Source organism: Gavia stellata, chromosome 1 (assembly GCF_030936135.1).
Source record: "Gavia stellata isolate bGavSte3 chromosome 1, bGavSte3.hap2, whole genome shotgun sequence".
NCBI classification, from domain to species: domain Eukaryota; kingdom Metazoa; phylum Chordata; class Aves; order Gaviiformes; family Gaviidae; genus Gavia; species Gavia stellata.
The window spans coordinates 69483486-69500516 of record NC_082594.1 but is presented as its reverse complement, the minus strand read 5'-3'; the positions used below and the strand labels follow the sequence as shown (position 1 = coordinate 69500516).

Below are 17031 nucleotides of genomic sequence, written 5' to 3'. Positions count from 1 at the left end.
TTGTATTAATTCGTACCTGAAAAAGCACTAGAAAACAGGAAGATGACTGCTGAAGCTGCGATAGCTATAGTGAAGCCTTAATTCTCTCAACTGCTAGAAAAATACTTTCCAAAATGGTCAGAATTACCAACTGGATTGCCAAAAAGACTTTTTTCTAGAAAGTCACTTCAGCTTTTTGGTCAGGTTTGGGTGCAGTCAATATGTTTTTTGAAACTAAAAAGAAATGAGAAGGAAAAACAAAAAAAGAAAAAAGAGAGGTACCTATGCAAGATGTGTGTCAATCTAACCAAGGTCTTCACTACCATCAACCATGCTTTCTGCAAACTTCATCTGTCCTGAAAAATTAATAAGTAGTATTCAGTCATTTCATGGTAGCATGGTAGAAAGGCCTTTGTATTCTTCTACCAAAAATTATATCCAGCAAAGCCATCTCCTTGCAACACTTTTGCTTAGTGTTTTTTACCTAGCAGTAATTCTTGATGCTCAAAAGACAAAGGAATTTTCATTTAATATGGCAGAGATAAATTTGCAGTCTGCAGGGACCACAGGTTAAATAACAGGTTAGAGCTAGTAATGCATGACCTGCTTCTTTCCAATAACTAAATATTGACTGTACAAATAATTCTGAGTACCGTACTTTACTGTTTCAATCCCACTACCATTTTGCATTACCAGCTTATATATATTTATGCTGATATAATACTGTTGATATAAAGAGAGAGAGCATGCACCTGTGTATGCATGCAATGACAATGCAGTATTGAACTGAAGGAAAAAAACCCACGTCGTCAAGAACTGAACTCAGTCATGGCATTGTAGGACAAGTCACACATAAAATGGCAACAGCCATCGCAAACTGCAGAAATCAAAGCAGCATGTGGAAAAGGGGGCACTATTCTACATGTACCAGACAATTACTATCACTCTTCTGTATGGATAAATTATAGTGGCTGGATCAAATGCCTTAACGCCAAGCCTATGCATTTTTTCCCACTGCTCATATAAAATGGCAAAATAAGGCCTTGAAAGTGTCAGCTATTCAGGAATCACTAAAGCTTGCAAAACAGATACCTGAAGATATCTATTAAAAGATACTTATTATCTATCTAATACCTGTTATCTGAAGATATCTCTTAGACATGAGTTAGAAAGGAACAACTATGTGATCAGTTAAAGTATGCCAAAGAAATGTTGCAAAAGACATATGTAAGGCATGTAATTTGGTTGAACTCCATCAGATTTATATTATGCGAGACTACAGTAAAAAAGTCTGATGTGCTTGTAACAAACCTGTAACAACAGCATTAAGTATCAGAGGCACTTTAGAAAGCAAGCTCAACATGTTACATTTCCAACTACAGGTAAGCTCTGAAAAATTGGACAAATGTCTCAACAACTAAGCAAAGTTGAGTCATTTTAATACAAGTCAGTGGGAGACTCTTATCAATTTAAGCTGGTTAATATCAGTTTGCAAATACAGCCCAGAACTAGAACCGGCCATTTTGCTTGCAAGTAATACATTTTCTGTTTTTCAGATGTAGCACTGACTTAAAGTAACTGAACACCCTTAAAAGCACATTAAGTTAGAAAGAACTTTCAACATTCTTGGAAACAGTAATTTCAGAAAGACAGACATTGTGCATATAAGATACGTGTGAACAGAAAGTAACTTATCCTAAAGACAGAAAAATCCTAAATGAAAGAAAACTTAGGAGGAATGAGATTCTACATCACATATTTCAGATAACGAATTGCAGTTCATCCTGTGGCAAAACACAGAAAGGTATTTCCCACACTAAGTCTACATAAACTGGAAAGAAATAATTGGAGAATCACAGGTCATCATACATAGTAGACATTGATTAAATCATGCATCCTGTCCTTCTTTAAACAGATTGCAAAGGAAAAGTTGGAAGTGAGGATGCAAAGCAAAACATGCTGGAAACGGAACTCTATTTGCCTAAATACTTCTCAGCTTCAAGTACTTCCAGATAGTTGTACCTTAGCAAAAGGATGGAAACACTTTTCTGGCCAAGCTTTTCACTTCCAGCAGCCTCCCAGCTGTTCATTCAACAGAGGAGTTAAGGATCAAAATGAAAGCTGATACAAATTTAATTTAATTTAATGACTGCTTTTCAAGGGCCTTGACCTTTGTAACTTCTTGAAATTTAAAAAAAAAAAATCCTGACAGACTGAATCATTTTGGACCACTTCAATTCTGTAATTCCCACAGTCATGTTCCAAACTTTACAACTTCTTAACCAAACCGAACATCATGCAACAGATACTATTTTAATGGCAACAAAATGCTCCAAAATATATTAAAAAAACAAACTAGATTTTCTGCAGGTTACAGATTAAATTTTGCTTTTACAAAAGGAAAGAAACCAAGTCAAATATTCATTCACCTACTTGGTGAGTAGAGATTTCATGCTACTTTTTCCGAGTTTCAGTCTCTAAATGACAAATAGGAACAGATACAGTAGAACAGGTATTGTAACATAAACCAGAGGTAGAAGGAAATGAATACAAATCTCTAATCAACAGTCTAATCAAAGAGTTACTAAGATACTTTGCCACACAAAAATCTTAAATATTCAGTTACACACCAGTATAAGTACTGCTTATATGAGTTTGGAAGTAGGACGTATTTGCTTTAGATTTCCCATCACTTAACTTTGAAGTTGTACTACTGTGGGGTTTAGGATATGGTGTAAGTAAAACCTAAAGATTCTGATTTGAAATAAAAGTACACTTTTTTAAACAGCAACAGCAAATAACAACTGAACCTAAGGAACTAAGTACTAAGGAAGCATCGCAGTGGATTTTCTATCACTAGTTTTCCGGTTTTGTTTTCAATTTTTCACGTTACACACTTGAAAAAACACAACACCAAAACCCCAACAGAACAACAGCATTCAACCCTGCCAACGTTAGAGCCTTTACAAGCACAAGCCAATTCAGCAGCACGTCTATTTCCTCAGGCTGAAACCATAAAAGGTATTAGACTTCTCTTCAACGTAAATTCCTCCCCCACCCTCGCTAGTCACTTGACCATTAGTATACATGGCCCCACTGTGAAATTTGTATTTTCATGAAAATTATAGGAAGGACAGACCTGAAATTTCTCTTTTGGAATATTCCTTCGAGCTCCTTTTGCTAGAACAAGGGCTTCTTCCACTCTGTGGCTAGCTAGAAGATCCTGAATCTGTTTTTCCAAAGGTAGCGGCACCAAGATATACACACCCTTATTAGTAGCAACAATCACCTTTCCTGGACAGAGCAGACAGACATATTCAGTTTACATTCTCTACAGGAAAAACACATTTCAAAAATAAGCTTTAAGATCTACTATTTAAGAAACAAGAACCTAAACAGTGTTGAAGTTCCAAACCCCATCTTTGTTGTTACCGTATTTACTAAATAGTATAGTTTACCCATAAATTGCACCTCAGAAACACACAGATAACGGTAAATTTATTTATTTACAGCAGATTTTGTTCAAAATCTAAGTGAAACTGGCTATAATCTCTCATGATGAATTACTACGCTGTAAAGACCACCACTGAAACTACTGCCCAGATTCCAGATAATAGGGACTTCTAACTGCCAGATATTTCCACAGGTTTACACCAGAAAACTGTAAGCTGTACATCAAAGGTAGCCACTAACATACAGTTCACAGTGCTACACTTTGTAGCTCTCCTGGAAAAAAAAAAGTAATGCAATGTATTCCACACTTAAGAATTCTTAACTGAAGAACAGATCAAAAGAAGTTTTTATATTTTTTGTTTAACAATTCTTTATGAATTATCCCCTTTTAAACCTCTTGCAGAGGTTTAGAAAAGAATACAAAAGAACAGTTTTTAAAATGTTAGAACTTTGTCAGGATAGCCAATAGACAAATACCTGTAGCTCACGATTATTGACTCGTAGCATTAAATTAACATTGTTCCTTTGAAAGAAATAAGTTATAAGAAAAAGCTCTAACCCCACAGACTCCTACCCAACAATTAACTTGACAATTAGAGCACATTTAATGAGCATACATTTTGTTAGAAGCGTGGAATTTTAGATGACTGAAGTTTTCCTATCATAGTCTGCAGGAATCCAATCAGGAAAGCATTTGCAATAAAAGTTTCAACTGTTAATGTGCTTGCTAGATACTTTGTTTAAGAAACAAACTGAAGTGACTGTGCCCACAGCGGCAATTGTTCCAGAATTACTGATGCAAAAAAGTGTCCTTTTTAATACCTTCAAAGTCCTGTAGAATGTGACCTTCTTTAAAAGGCAGCGTTTGCTTTTGCTGCTGGTCCAGCATGCTGTGCACTGTAATGAACTCATCATCAAGAGCAACCACGTAAGGAAAGCACAAAGCTGCTCCAATCACGTTCTCTGACCAGTGCACAGGGGCACGCTGTGAAATGCCGTCTACAGTTGCAAACATACCTACAAAAAGGGAAAAACAAAGCCTGAAGCTCATGCTAGTTGAAGACTGTTGTTTTCCCAACAGAAAGCATAGGTACCAAGGTACAGAAATAAAAAGTCTCAGAAGAACAGATGCAGTATCAGGTGGCATGATGACAGTGCATCACACATCCGTGGACCTTACAAACCTGTTGGTTAGTTGAGCTTTGTTTTTTTTTTTTCTCCCTTCTAGTTCACCACAGTAACAGACAACACCAAAAAATGAAAAGAGAGCAATACTGAAAGAAACTAGCAAGAATTATTCAAGTTTAGTAAGTTTCAGATTTCTGTTACAAGAATTATGCCAGGTAGTTTAAATTCATTTCAAAACACTAATATTTAGTGAGACCCAGCATTCAAACAATACTGCCTTAGTAGGAGCCACAGACCTGCACTGCCTAACCTATCTAGCAATACAGGCATATTTGTTCTTCATAGTGTCAAACATCTAAAGAACATTTTAGTCAACAGACAGTCATTTACTTATACACTTCGTCACTTTCACTACAGCAAAATTTTCACTGAATGAGGATCCAGCTCCTTGGGACGAGTCATTTCCTGTGAGGCATCTGTGTTTTCAATCATTTGAAAAAAATGCAGAGGCTGCATATAAAGCATATTTTCCCAAAAGTCAAACACAGAGTAAAGACTTTTAATATCCCAATGATACCTCTTACACTGTTTTCAAAACAACCATATTAAATCTTCAGTTAATTCGTGGTGTTCTTTGCCACTATCTTTCCTCCTGTCTATTCTGTCCTCCTTCCTTCTCCTAGCTTAATAAAAGTTTGACTTGCTTTTGGACCACACGCCACTGCTTCTATTTATGCTACTTGGTATTCTCCAATTTTTCCTGAGACATTAATTGAAGAAAAGCTCCAAAGGTTTCAGACCTAGTTCAGTAACCCTTTGCCAGCTGAGCCATACTGAAGCACTACGCAAACTTCTGTTCCAAACATGAATGCATACCCCTTAAAACCAGTACTCTCATGCCATTAAAAAGACACGCCCATGAAAATTGTTCTTCAGCAGGAATGAGGCACTTGACAGCTGGCAGAGTAAGTCTGAGCTCTAAAGGACAGAGATTATGTTATTCAATGTACAAAATCTCTTCCAAACAGAGGATAATGAGGTAAGGGTAGCTGGGTAGGAGGACCATCTTGGGAAGAAAAACAAAAAGGAAAACAGAAGGTTGTAGATTTTTACAGCACTACAGTGCAGAGACTAAGCTTCTGGATCCTTTATAGCAGCTATGAAATGATCAGCCCTTTCCCTTGACTAAGTGTGCAACACAAAATTACTATTAGCAAGTAATGCTATTTGCTTTTTCACTATAATGATCAACTTTTCAATCAGAGTGCCTTACAGAAGAGACTTTTTTTGGCCATAATGTGTAATCCCCAATTTCCTCTATCGATCTTAATATTCTGATGGATCAGAAGTGGAATTTTATGCCAGGCAGACTGCATTATCCATTTTAATGCCTTCCCATTGTCACTATGTGCTATAATCCCATTTCAAAAAGTAGGAGAATACTTGAGTTAAATACATACTAACCAACAGTAAACTCAGGGCTAATTATATTTGAAATATTAACTCTTAGAATTTTCTATTTCTCTGACATTCTCAAAAATATTATAAAACCCTGTTTTTAAAACTTTTTTTTTTTTTTTAAAGGCAGAGCTCTTTTTAAGGTAATTTTAAAAAATCCTTTATGGAAGTGAAAGGGTATGCAGAGCAATGCACAGTACTTTTCCAAGCCAATATCTCTCTACGTTCCTCTGTCCTCAATAGCTAGGGCTTCTGTGGTAGAATGATGCATTTTCTGTCTTCATCCAGCTCTCACCTAAGGATAACAATAAACATGACAACTACAGTCAGAAACCATGGCCTTTTTATAGTACAAGAATGTGTTTGATGAAACTGAGATTAAGCCAGTAATCAATTCTGTATTAAAAATGCATACACTATCCAAAGGTTACAAGAGTTACCGAAAACACAGCTACGCTGTTTTCAGCACCAAGAGATCTACAGATTTATAGAATCACAGAATAATTTAAGTCAGAAGGGGTTTCTGAAGGACATCCAGTCCAGCCCCCCCCACTCAAAGCAGGACCAACTTAGATCGGGTTACTCAGGACTTTGTGCAATAGACTGCAGATTTTGTTTACTTGTTTGTTTTAAACCAAAAAGCATCTTAGTGAAAATATCTGTAAAAATAGAAACAAAACTTCTTTATTAATATTATTACTTGTTTAAAAAGCAATATAAAAGCTTTCAGTTATCATAAAAGTTGACAGCATGATGAACACTACGACTGGGTGAAAACAAGAAGTGAACATGCTGCTTACTGTTGACTACCCTGCTTTATGCAGTGTCATCAGCTCTGAGAAAAGGCACTGCATAACCTTTTATGAATCATTCTGCTTGGTACCTCTGTGCTTGTTATAAGGCTCAGTTCTCCAACTCCATTTGTAGTCTACTAAATCACTATACAACTGTTCAAACCATGCACCACTGAGAAGAGTTTATTCTGGAAAAGCAAAAGGAATAAACTAAAAGTAGGTATTTAAAATTTGTATTTTTTTTACTCGTTACAGTCATGGAATAGTTGAAGCAGGAAGGGACCTCTGAGCAGGGAAGCTGGAGCAGACAGTCTCCAAAGTAGGGTCAACTAGAACAGGTTGCTCAAGACCTCACCCAGCCAAGTTTTGAGTATCTTTAAGAACAGAGATTCCACACCCTCGCCAACATCTGTTTCCTGGTTTGACCACCATCACAATGAGGAATTTGTTTTCTTATGTTTATGTAGAATTTCCTGTATTTCAGTTAGTACCAGCTAACTGACTCTCATCCTTTCACTGGATACAATACCACTGAGAAATCTGGCTCTGTCTTCTTTACCCTCCTCATACACGTTGATAAGACATCTGCAAGCATTTTCTTCTTCAGACTGAACAGTCCCAGCGTTCTCAGCCTCTCCACATATGAGGTGCTTCAATCACTTTGTTGTCTTGCTGGTCCTTCAGTGGATTTACTCCATTATGTCCATGCCATGCCGGGGAGCCCAGAACTGGACCCAGCACTCCACATGTGATCTCACTATGACTGAGGGGAAAAACTGCCTCTCTCAACCTGCTGGCAGCACTTTTCCTAATAGAATAATTTACATTGGAAAATACCCTTAAGATCATCGAGTCCACCTGTTAACCTCACACTACCAAGTCCACCACTAAATGCGGCCCAGTAGGTTGGTTGGACTTCTTTGCCACAAGGGCACATTGTTGGCTTATTGTCACTTTGCCCACCAGAGCCCCTCGGTCCCTCTCTGCAAAGCTGCTTTCCAGCCAGTCAGCCCCCAGCCTGTACTGGTGCATGGGGCTGTCCCTCCCTAGGTGCAGGACTTGACATTTCCCTTTGCTGAACGTCATGAGGTTCCTGTCAGCTCATTTCTCCAACCTGTTAAGGTTTCTCTGAATGGCAACACAGTCCCCTAGCATATCAGCCACTCCTCCCACTCCAGTATCATCTGCAAACTTGCTGAAGGTGCACTCTGCCCCACCATCCATGTTGTTAATGATGTTAGTATTGACCTCACCATTGGCCCCCCGGGGTACACAACTAGCAACTGGCCTCCAGCTGGACTTTGTGCTGTTGACTACAAATCTTTGAGCCAGGCTTTCGATCCACTTCACTGTTTCTCTAGTTCATTCCTCATCTGTTTGTCTACAAGGATGTTACGGGAGAGAGCGTCAAAAGCCTTGTTGAAGTTCACAATGTCACTGCTCTCCCCTCATCCACCAAGCTAGGCATCTAATCATAGAAGACTATCAGGCTGGTCAGGCAATTTCCCTTTTGTAAATCCATGTTGATTACTCCAAATCACATTCTTGTCCTTCGTGTATTTGGAAATAGCTTCCAGGATTTTCTCCCTCACCTTTCTGGGGATCAAGGTAAGGCTGGCCAGTCTGTAGTTCCCTGGATCCTTTCTCTTGCTCATCTAAAACAGGAATGAAGACATTTGTTTTCTTCCAGTGCTAAGGAACGTCCCCGATCATCAAGACTGGCCTCGCAATGACATTGACCACCACCCTCAAGCATGCATGGATGCATCCCCATCAGGTCCCATGGATTTGTCTGTCCAGTTTATTTAAATATTCCATAATCCGATCCTTCTCTACTGATGGCAGATTTTTGCTGCTCCAGATTTTTCCACTGGTCCTAGGGGCTGCGGATTCCTGAAGGAAGGTCATACCAGTAATGACTGAGATAAAGAAGGCATTAAGCACCTCAGCCTTTTCCTTGTCCTTTGGCACCAGGTCCCCCGCCCCATTCAGCAGTGGGCCTTGCTTTGCTGCTTGCAGCTCTTTTTGCTGCCCTTCATGGTGCTCAGCAGAGTCAATGCCAGAGGGACTTTGGCCTCCCTAACCCCATCCCCACGTGCTTGGACAGTGTCTCTATATTCCTCCCAGGTCACCTAGGCCTGTTTTCACCTCATTTGCTTCCTTTTTATATTTGAGTTTAGTCAAGAGCTGCTTGTTCATTACTGCAGGCCTTCTGCCACCTTTGCTTGTTTTCCTGCTCATTGGGATGGACCACTCTTGAACTTGGAGGAGGTAGTCCTCTCTCGAAGACCATATCCCATGGGATTCTTTTAAGCAGGATCCTGAACAAACCAAAGTCTGCTGTCCTGCTGTCCAGGCTTGTGGTCTTTTTGCCTTGTTCCCTCCTCTCAGGATCCTGAACTTCACCATCTCATGGACACTGCAGCAAGGCTACTCCCCTGACATTTACGTCCCTAACCAGGTTCAACAGAGCGCATCCCCATATCAGCTCCTCAGTCACCTGTGTCAAGAAGTTAACACCAATGCACTCCAGAAATCTCCCGGACTGCTTGTGCCCTGCTGTGATGCCCCTCTAGCAGGTACTGGAGTGATTCAAGAGCTCCCTAAGAAGCAGGGCCTGCAAATGTAGGTTTCTTTCTGTTATCTGAAGAAGGCCTTACCTACGTCTTCTTCCTGATAAGGTAGTCTGTAGCAGACACTCACCACAATGTCACCCATGTCAGTCTGCCCTCTAACTCTAATCCATAAACTCTCAGCTGCCTCCTCCTTTGTCCCAAGGCACACCACCACACCTTCCTGCTGCTCTCATGTAATGGGTAACCCCCACCTCAGCTGTTAACACATAGCTGTGCTGACTTCCCAGAAAAAGTGAGAGAGCTTTCACCATCATGTTGTTTTGCACACACTTCTTTGTGTGCATATGCCTGAAGCAGGGCCTCTTCAGCCCTGTTTGTTCATTATGAAGTCTCTCAATCGCATCATCCTGCACTCTTTGTTTGTCAACTCAGCCTACAACCACCATTCCTAGTTTAAATCCTCCTCACCAGGTTGGTCAGCCTGTTGCCAAAACACTTTTGCCTCACTTGGCCTGGTGGATCCCATCTCTTCCTTAAATAGGGATCCATAGTCATAAAAGCCAAGTCCCTTGTCACCACAAGCTGTGCAACCAGCTGGTGACCTGCACGATCCAGCCACTCCCCCTCAAGCTGTTCTTCCTCACCAGCAGGATTGATGAGAAAACCTCCTCTCTCCCCATGAGGGACTCTCCCATTACTATTACTCGCTAATTGCTCCTGGTGCTGCTGCGTTGTACAGGCTCAAATGATTTGTTGGACAGAGCTTCCTGCTTCTCATCTGCTACCAGAGCACTGAACATATTCTATAGATGCAGATCTGCAGACAGAGAAGGAGAGTTCTTCCTCTTACGAGAAGTCGCAAGTTCCCAGCCTTCGCCATCGCAGAACAAGCAGAGACTCAGCCTGTCCTTCCCTCAGTACAGTCGTGGATTCAGGCTCACACCTGGGTCCTGGAGAAGACTCAATTTCCTTTTTGTAATCTCTGATGCCATGCACTCTGCTGACCTCTTCCTGCATCTCCTTTACTTGGCAACACAATTCCTCAACCAAGCACACATCTCTTGCATGCAAGGGCAAAATTTCCCCCTGCCCCAGTATCAGCAAGAAGCACCAGGCGCTCCCTTCAGCTCAAGACCTGAAGAGCTGCACCCCACCTTGGGAGCTCGGTCTGAGCAGAGGCCTCTGATGTTTTGGGGTAGTTGCTCCAGCTGGTGCTAGGAAGTGTGCCCTGTGACAATATGCAAGAACTGTTTGCTGAAACTTCAAAAAGTTAAAGCTTCTGTAGAGCAGGAAATCTGATTAGAAACATGCAACAAAAGCTTCATGAAATGAAAAACTGAATTTTGGTAAACATAGTTTCATACATAATCAGAAAGAATTGATTTTCCATTCTGAATGAACTAATTACTGGACAGAATGAAGATGCATCAAAAATGAAGTTCCTCCTGCCTTTGAAAGAAGAAGCTATATACTAACTGCAAGTACAGTCAACAAAGTACTGAACAGTTAAGTCTATGGATCAGCTATGAACAATTCTAACAGTTTTAAATGCAAAGAGTCCAGGTAAGGAAAAAGGTTACATACCCAAGAAACTCAAAGACATTTTACTTCATGATTACCATTTTAAGCAGTTGCTTTCTGCCATTCTAAATTCCAGTCTTAACTCAAAAGCAAATTAATCCAGATAAATGTCACTTCAAACACTATAAAGCCAAATATATTAATGCAGAATACATCCACCTCAGTAAAAGAGGCTGAATTTAGCACAGATGCTCTACCAAGTGCCAAATGAACACGTCTTAACCAATAAGACATATAAAAGCAAACCAAAATTAGAACTGAAGATTTACATCAAGCCTTTTAAAGTCCATTCACTTTACAACAGAGGCCTACCTCAAATGCCAAGATATACAATGCTTATATATTATAAAGGTGATCAACCATCTTCACACCTTCAAAGAGACAAGTTTTAAAGACACTAAGAATTTTACCAAGGAAGAACAGCAAGATGGCTAATACTAATCAAAACAACAGCAGGGAGGGAATAGAGAACAGATGATTAAAAAACCCCATAAGCTGAATTAGGCAAGGAAAAACTATACAACCCATATCAAGCAGTCTTTGTAAGGTGTCTGAGCTAGTACAAGACAGGCTTTGCCTGTATTATGGGAAAAAGGGAAGTTTATGGCATGTTTAGAGCTGCAGAATTGCATTTCCTTAAGATATCACATAACCGATACTCTAACCCCAGGACAATCTACTTACACAAGGATGTTGGATTTTATGAGTAAAGGTCTTACTGTATAGCTCACTTCCAGGACACCAGATAAAAGCAAAACTCAGACTAAATAAAATTCTGTTTTCTGACTAAATACAATTATGCTTTTGAAAGTATATCTGTTCTTCTTACATCAAAAAAGAAATTAACCACTTGAACAGAATCTGGTTTGACATTCCTAAAAAGATAAATAAAAGATTAAAGTAGGAATGGGATCTCCTTAGAAACATGTCAAAAGGGAATACTTTCAGACAGTCAATTCACACATTTTAACTTCCATAGCACTAATAAAATGGTTGATGTCCACAAACACATGTCTGCATTTAAAGCAACTAACAGTTTCAGTAAGAAGTGGGCAACCAAGATGACTTGGAAAAGCCCTACGTCGGAAACAAACAACTTCATCTTTAACTTGCATAAACTGATATTCTAATGAGTCTGTACTTCTTTCAAAAAAACCCGCTAAGTTGATGTACATCTCACATCCTCGTCACAAGATAAAACTTCAATATCAACAACTGATTGCACTCTTGCTTTTCTTTGGAATTTATATTAAAAAGCCAAAACTCATGCAGATCCCTGAATTAAGGGCCTAAATAGTTGTGATCTTTGTGTCATGGTGTTCCTAACGTGTCAGGTAAGATATATAAACTGCACTTCCTAAATGGAGCCATATTAACAGTTGGACTCTATGATCTTAAAGGTCTTTTCCCACCTAAACGATTCTACATGGTAAACAGCATGAAAGCATTCTGCCTGTGGTCTGTCAGCTCTGGGATATTGCAGCTTTTCCAAAAAAAGCTCAAGATTACTGTCCTTACAGCATATTGTTGATTTAGACAGATTACAGCAGCAGTAGTCTTTACAATCATCTGCCTATTAGTCAAAAGCATTATTTCACATCATCTAACTTTGGTTTTGCAATACTTAAACTATCATTTTCTGTAATACGGAGCTGAAAAATACTATTAAAAAATTAAGCAAATGGGAGCATAAAAACTGGGTAGTATCTGACAACATCTACAGTTAGGACAGAGTTTACTTCTACAGGAGTTAGGATTCAGTTTACTTCCACTAACATTTCTTACTAGAACTGTAGTAGAACATACCTATTTGTTAATCTGTTAGAATCTATAAAAGGGACTTGTAAAAACTCCTCTGAATAGCAACTGAGGAAAAAAATAACCCCTCTACACTAATTTAAGAATTTTATAGCAACATTGGGCTCCTCAAATCCAGTCCAACTAGTCATTACAGAGAGACTGTTGGCCTCTGAAGTTTCACTTGGTACCAACCCATTTTTTTTTTTACCCTGGACTGCAAGATGCTACTCCTGTTAGCTGTCTACACAGAAATGAAGCTTTCTATGGACATGATTAAAATACAAATAATCAGATTTTTGTGCATTAAAAAAGCAGGACAGTTATAATAATAGTTAGTACCAAAAATTTACCATCTACCTTTTTATCTCAACATTCCAGTATAGCCCTGTGAAGAAAATTATCATTATTGTGCACAACACTTAATTAGTTAAGCTTTCCCTTCCCAAACTGAGAGAAATTAAGAGAGAGAAGTTAAAAAAATTGCAAAAAATTGCAATTTTTTGTCTCACCTAGGCCTCCGGGGCCAGCCAACAGAAACTCTTGTCTGCCTATCCTTTTCACAATTGGCCGTTTCTCATCACTGCAATAAGGAAATAGATCCTGGGAGACACCGGTATTATAATTCAAAATGATATACTGTGTAGTAAGTGCAAGACATAAGTAATAACCATCTACAGCCACAGCACAGGGTTGCTCTGGAGTAAACACTTCCTTCACTATCTGGACTCTGTCTTCAAACACCATGAACATTTGAATGGTCCGCCGCTTGACCGAGATAATGCAGACTTCGACGCAGAAAGGATCCCCACTCACAGGGTTTTCATTTAATGCGAATGTCACAGCTCCTTTGATTCTAGCGCCAGTAGGGACAGGTTCCAAGTTCATCATGTTAACTAGTGTTATTGTGTTGTCGCAAAGCACAAGAAGCCTGGTGAGGGCAGAGGCTGCTTTCAACTCACTCACAGGCTTCTTCAAGCCCAAGTATTTGTGCAGTTGCTTGGTGGCAGCAAAAGTAATTTTTCCAGCTGTTGAGATCTTTTCATCCAACAGAAAGTGATAGATAAAGCAGTCATTGGTTCCAATATAGAGGTTCTTTCCGCAACACTCAATGCATTCGATGTTGATGTAATTTTTGTCTCCCATTAACATCTCCCGCTCAACAGCGGAAACGAGCTTGAAAGCTTTAACACTCATTGTGTCTTCTGGGTGATCTAATTAAAGAGAAAAGAAAAACTATTTACCTCCACACACATAATCAAATATCAGAGATAGCAATTTAACATTCAACAATACAAAAACTTCATTGTTGCATTTTTTAATAGTCTGTACTCTATTTCCAAGCTGTTTACACAAGCCAGAATGAGCACATTAATAACCACAGAAATGAATCGAATTGTATGCTTCCACTTCAAGGCTATTCTGAAGGAGATCCACAACAGCACTCTCAGCTATTTTGAAGTGATGCTTTCTCCACAAGTAACCAGCATATTATTAGCTCTCTCAGACACTTTGGCACTAGAAGTGGTTCCTGCCAGTACTTAGTGATTTATAAACCTGTCATGCACAGGTTTCTATCACCTGTACATGAAAACATACAAGCTTCAGCTCTTAGATTTCTAGAGAAGCCACAAGGCATTTAGGGCTACAAGTTAACATCTCATTTTGCTTTACAGTCAAATTTAGGCCTATTAGGACATAGTCTCTTCGAGAAATATCATAGACATATTACATTTTAACACATATTTTACATTCCTTACTCTCCAGCAATCAGAAATACATAACTTCCAAGCCACTTAGATAATAATTTATGCAAGGTATCATCCAACTCATAATAAAAGTTGTTGGTTTATTGGTTTTTTTTCAGTATCTGCAGAGTGTCTGTTTTATTCAGTGCTACTTACACATTCTCACAGACTATATGCACCAGCAATTATGAAGCACACACACAGAGCAAATTTGGAAGCATGGTCCATGAAGCATTCATTAAGCTCAAGATGCAGTATCATGGAAATTAAAAGAGTTTCTGTTCTCTATCACAACCATTCCAAAAGTCTGTCTCTAAGTGCTATAGAGCACTTCTAATATTCATTCTGCAAACTACACCTACCCTTTTGCAATCAAGCACTGTCAAGGGACAGATGCAATTTATGAAGCAATTAATAGTGTTTTAAAAACAGTCCGTGTAATTTTACTGTACTCCAGACTTGTGTTATTTTTACAAGAAACCAGCAGACAGCTGTGCTCAACACTCCAAAGAACGGCAGATGAGAAATTGCTGACCTTGTTTAATCACCTTTTAATTTGTCATGACTGGTCTGTAACAATCACTTAGCCAACACAGGGGAAGACACAACACTAAATATCCTGAATGGATTTAAGAAATAACATATACAATTACTTCCAGTCCACACGTACAATGGAGGTATAAAACATCAAATGAAATTTCTGTGGACCAACAGAGAGACCAATATCAACAAAACGCTCCTGTGAACAATCCTGAAACTAAACACAGTCAAAATGAATTTGGTTTCACATTATTACATCTAAAAACCCCTTTTGCTTTTGCAAAAGAACACTGAAAACCATGGCAAAAATTTCCAAAACTGAGTGAGAAAAGGTAACGTACACAACTCATGAATAACCACTAAATCAAATTAGATCAAACTAATAATATAGCCAGAAGCAAACCATGTTACCAAGAGATAGTAGTGAACTTCTATGCCAAAAACTTCCTATTTTTTTCAGAGTTTAAAAAGATTTTAGTTTGGGTTTCCATTATATTTTCAAATTGCATCCTCACCGGGGGCATAAATTAGTGCTCTGACCTTCAACCAAAAAAACAAACCCAGGAAGTACTACAGAAATAGCCTAAGGTAAAAAGATAACGCAAGTCTCTGGCAACACAGCCATGTTATCCTCCAATGTTATCAAAAGAAACAGAGTGTATTAAGTTAAAGAGGGTTGCCCAAAGGTTGACTGCCAGAAAAACCCCAACCATTTTTAAGAGGCTGCGTGTAGACTGAAGTGATAAACTATCGTCTGGAGAGAGAAGGCAGCTTTTGTACCTGAAGCTGTCAACAACTTAACGTTCCTGTAGCACGTGATGAAAACGTCAATGTATGCCACTAGGAGAACTACAGAATTTTGCTTGTAACCAAGATGTGTTAAAAACCTCCAAAAAACTTACAAAACGAAAGTAGATGAAAAGTAAAAGTATAAAAGAAATAAAAATAAACACACAATCCCTGAGCAGAAAGAACAAAAAATACCATAGTACTACGTAAGTCTGGTAGCAAAGAAATTAAAACATTCATGCTAGACAAAAGCTGTGAAAAAAGCTTTTAAGAACAACAAATATCAACACACATCATCTGCATGTGTTTTTTTTTAACATATATTTTGTTCTCATTTATAAGAGCTTAGGGGCCTATGCACACTGCGAAGAAACAGGTTCTGCAGAACATGCTGTTCTGTTAAAATGCAAGAGGCCACTCCAGAGTTACAAACGGAAGTCAGTATGCTACTTTTTAGATATTTAGAACTCATAAAACAAGATAGTGGGGATGTTTGCTGTCAAAAAATAATCAATAGGCAAGCAAATTATCAGTCCACTAAATTTTATTCTTTTAAGTGCACTAATAACCCCGCATACACTCGTTTCCGGTAAAAAGTGGAAAGCAGCTCTCCCCCACTTTTGTTAAGTACTACCTTGCTTTGCATTTACATTCTGCTTGCTGCTGCCCTGCAAACCACCACCCTCCCTACCTTACCTCCCCACTGCTGGCTCACGTCGACGTACTCCTACACACTGTGCAATTAACTGCGCGCAAGCTCTAATTAACCTCTGCATATGATTCCAGAGACCCGAAGCGCTGGCACCAGCCCCCGGGAGGACGGGGATGCGCTTCACCCCGGGCGCGCCCGCGCGGCGGAGCGCCCGCACCCAGCCCGGCGCGCCGGGCCGCGCGGCGGCAGAAGCGGCGCCGTCCACTTCACCCCCGTCCCCTCCCACTCCAGCAGCCGGACCGGGCGGCGCAAACCAGGCCCGGCAGCGACCGGCCCCGCGGCCCCCCGCACCGCGTCGCGACCCCGGGCTGCCCGCCCCCGCTCCGGCAGGCGACGGAGCCTCTCCTCCCGCTAGCCCTCCCCCAGCACCTGCCAGCGCCGACGACAACACCGGGAGCCGGGCCCGCCGCTTCGAGGCCTTGCGGTGCGCTGCCGGCGGCCGGGGCCGGGGCCGGGGCGGGCGCCGCCTCAGGCCG

General features: G+C 40.0%; 1 protein-coding gene across 1 annotated transcript in view; it reads right to left on the bottom strand.

Moving 5' to 3' along the window:
* Positions 1 to 13963, bottom strand: part of TGFBRAP1 (transforming growth factor beta receptor associated protein 1) — a 32065-nt gene extending 18102 nt beyond the window's left edge. The window contains exons 1-3 of the mRNA XM_009813530.2: positions 13279 to 13963; positions 4255 to 4449; positions 3119 to 3273 (exon numbers count right to left, since the gene is read on the bottom strand). Coding sequence (XP_009811832.1) covers positions 3119 to 3273; positions 4255 to 4449; positions 13279 to 13963 — 1035 coding nt within the window. The remainder of the gene's footprint in view (positions 1 to 3118; positions 3274 to 4254; positions 4450 to 13278) is intronic.
* Between the last annotated feature and the right edge of the window lie 3068 nt (positions 13964 to 17031).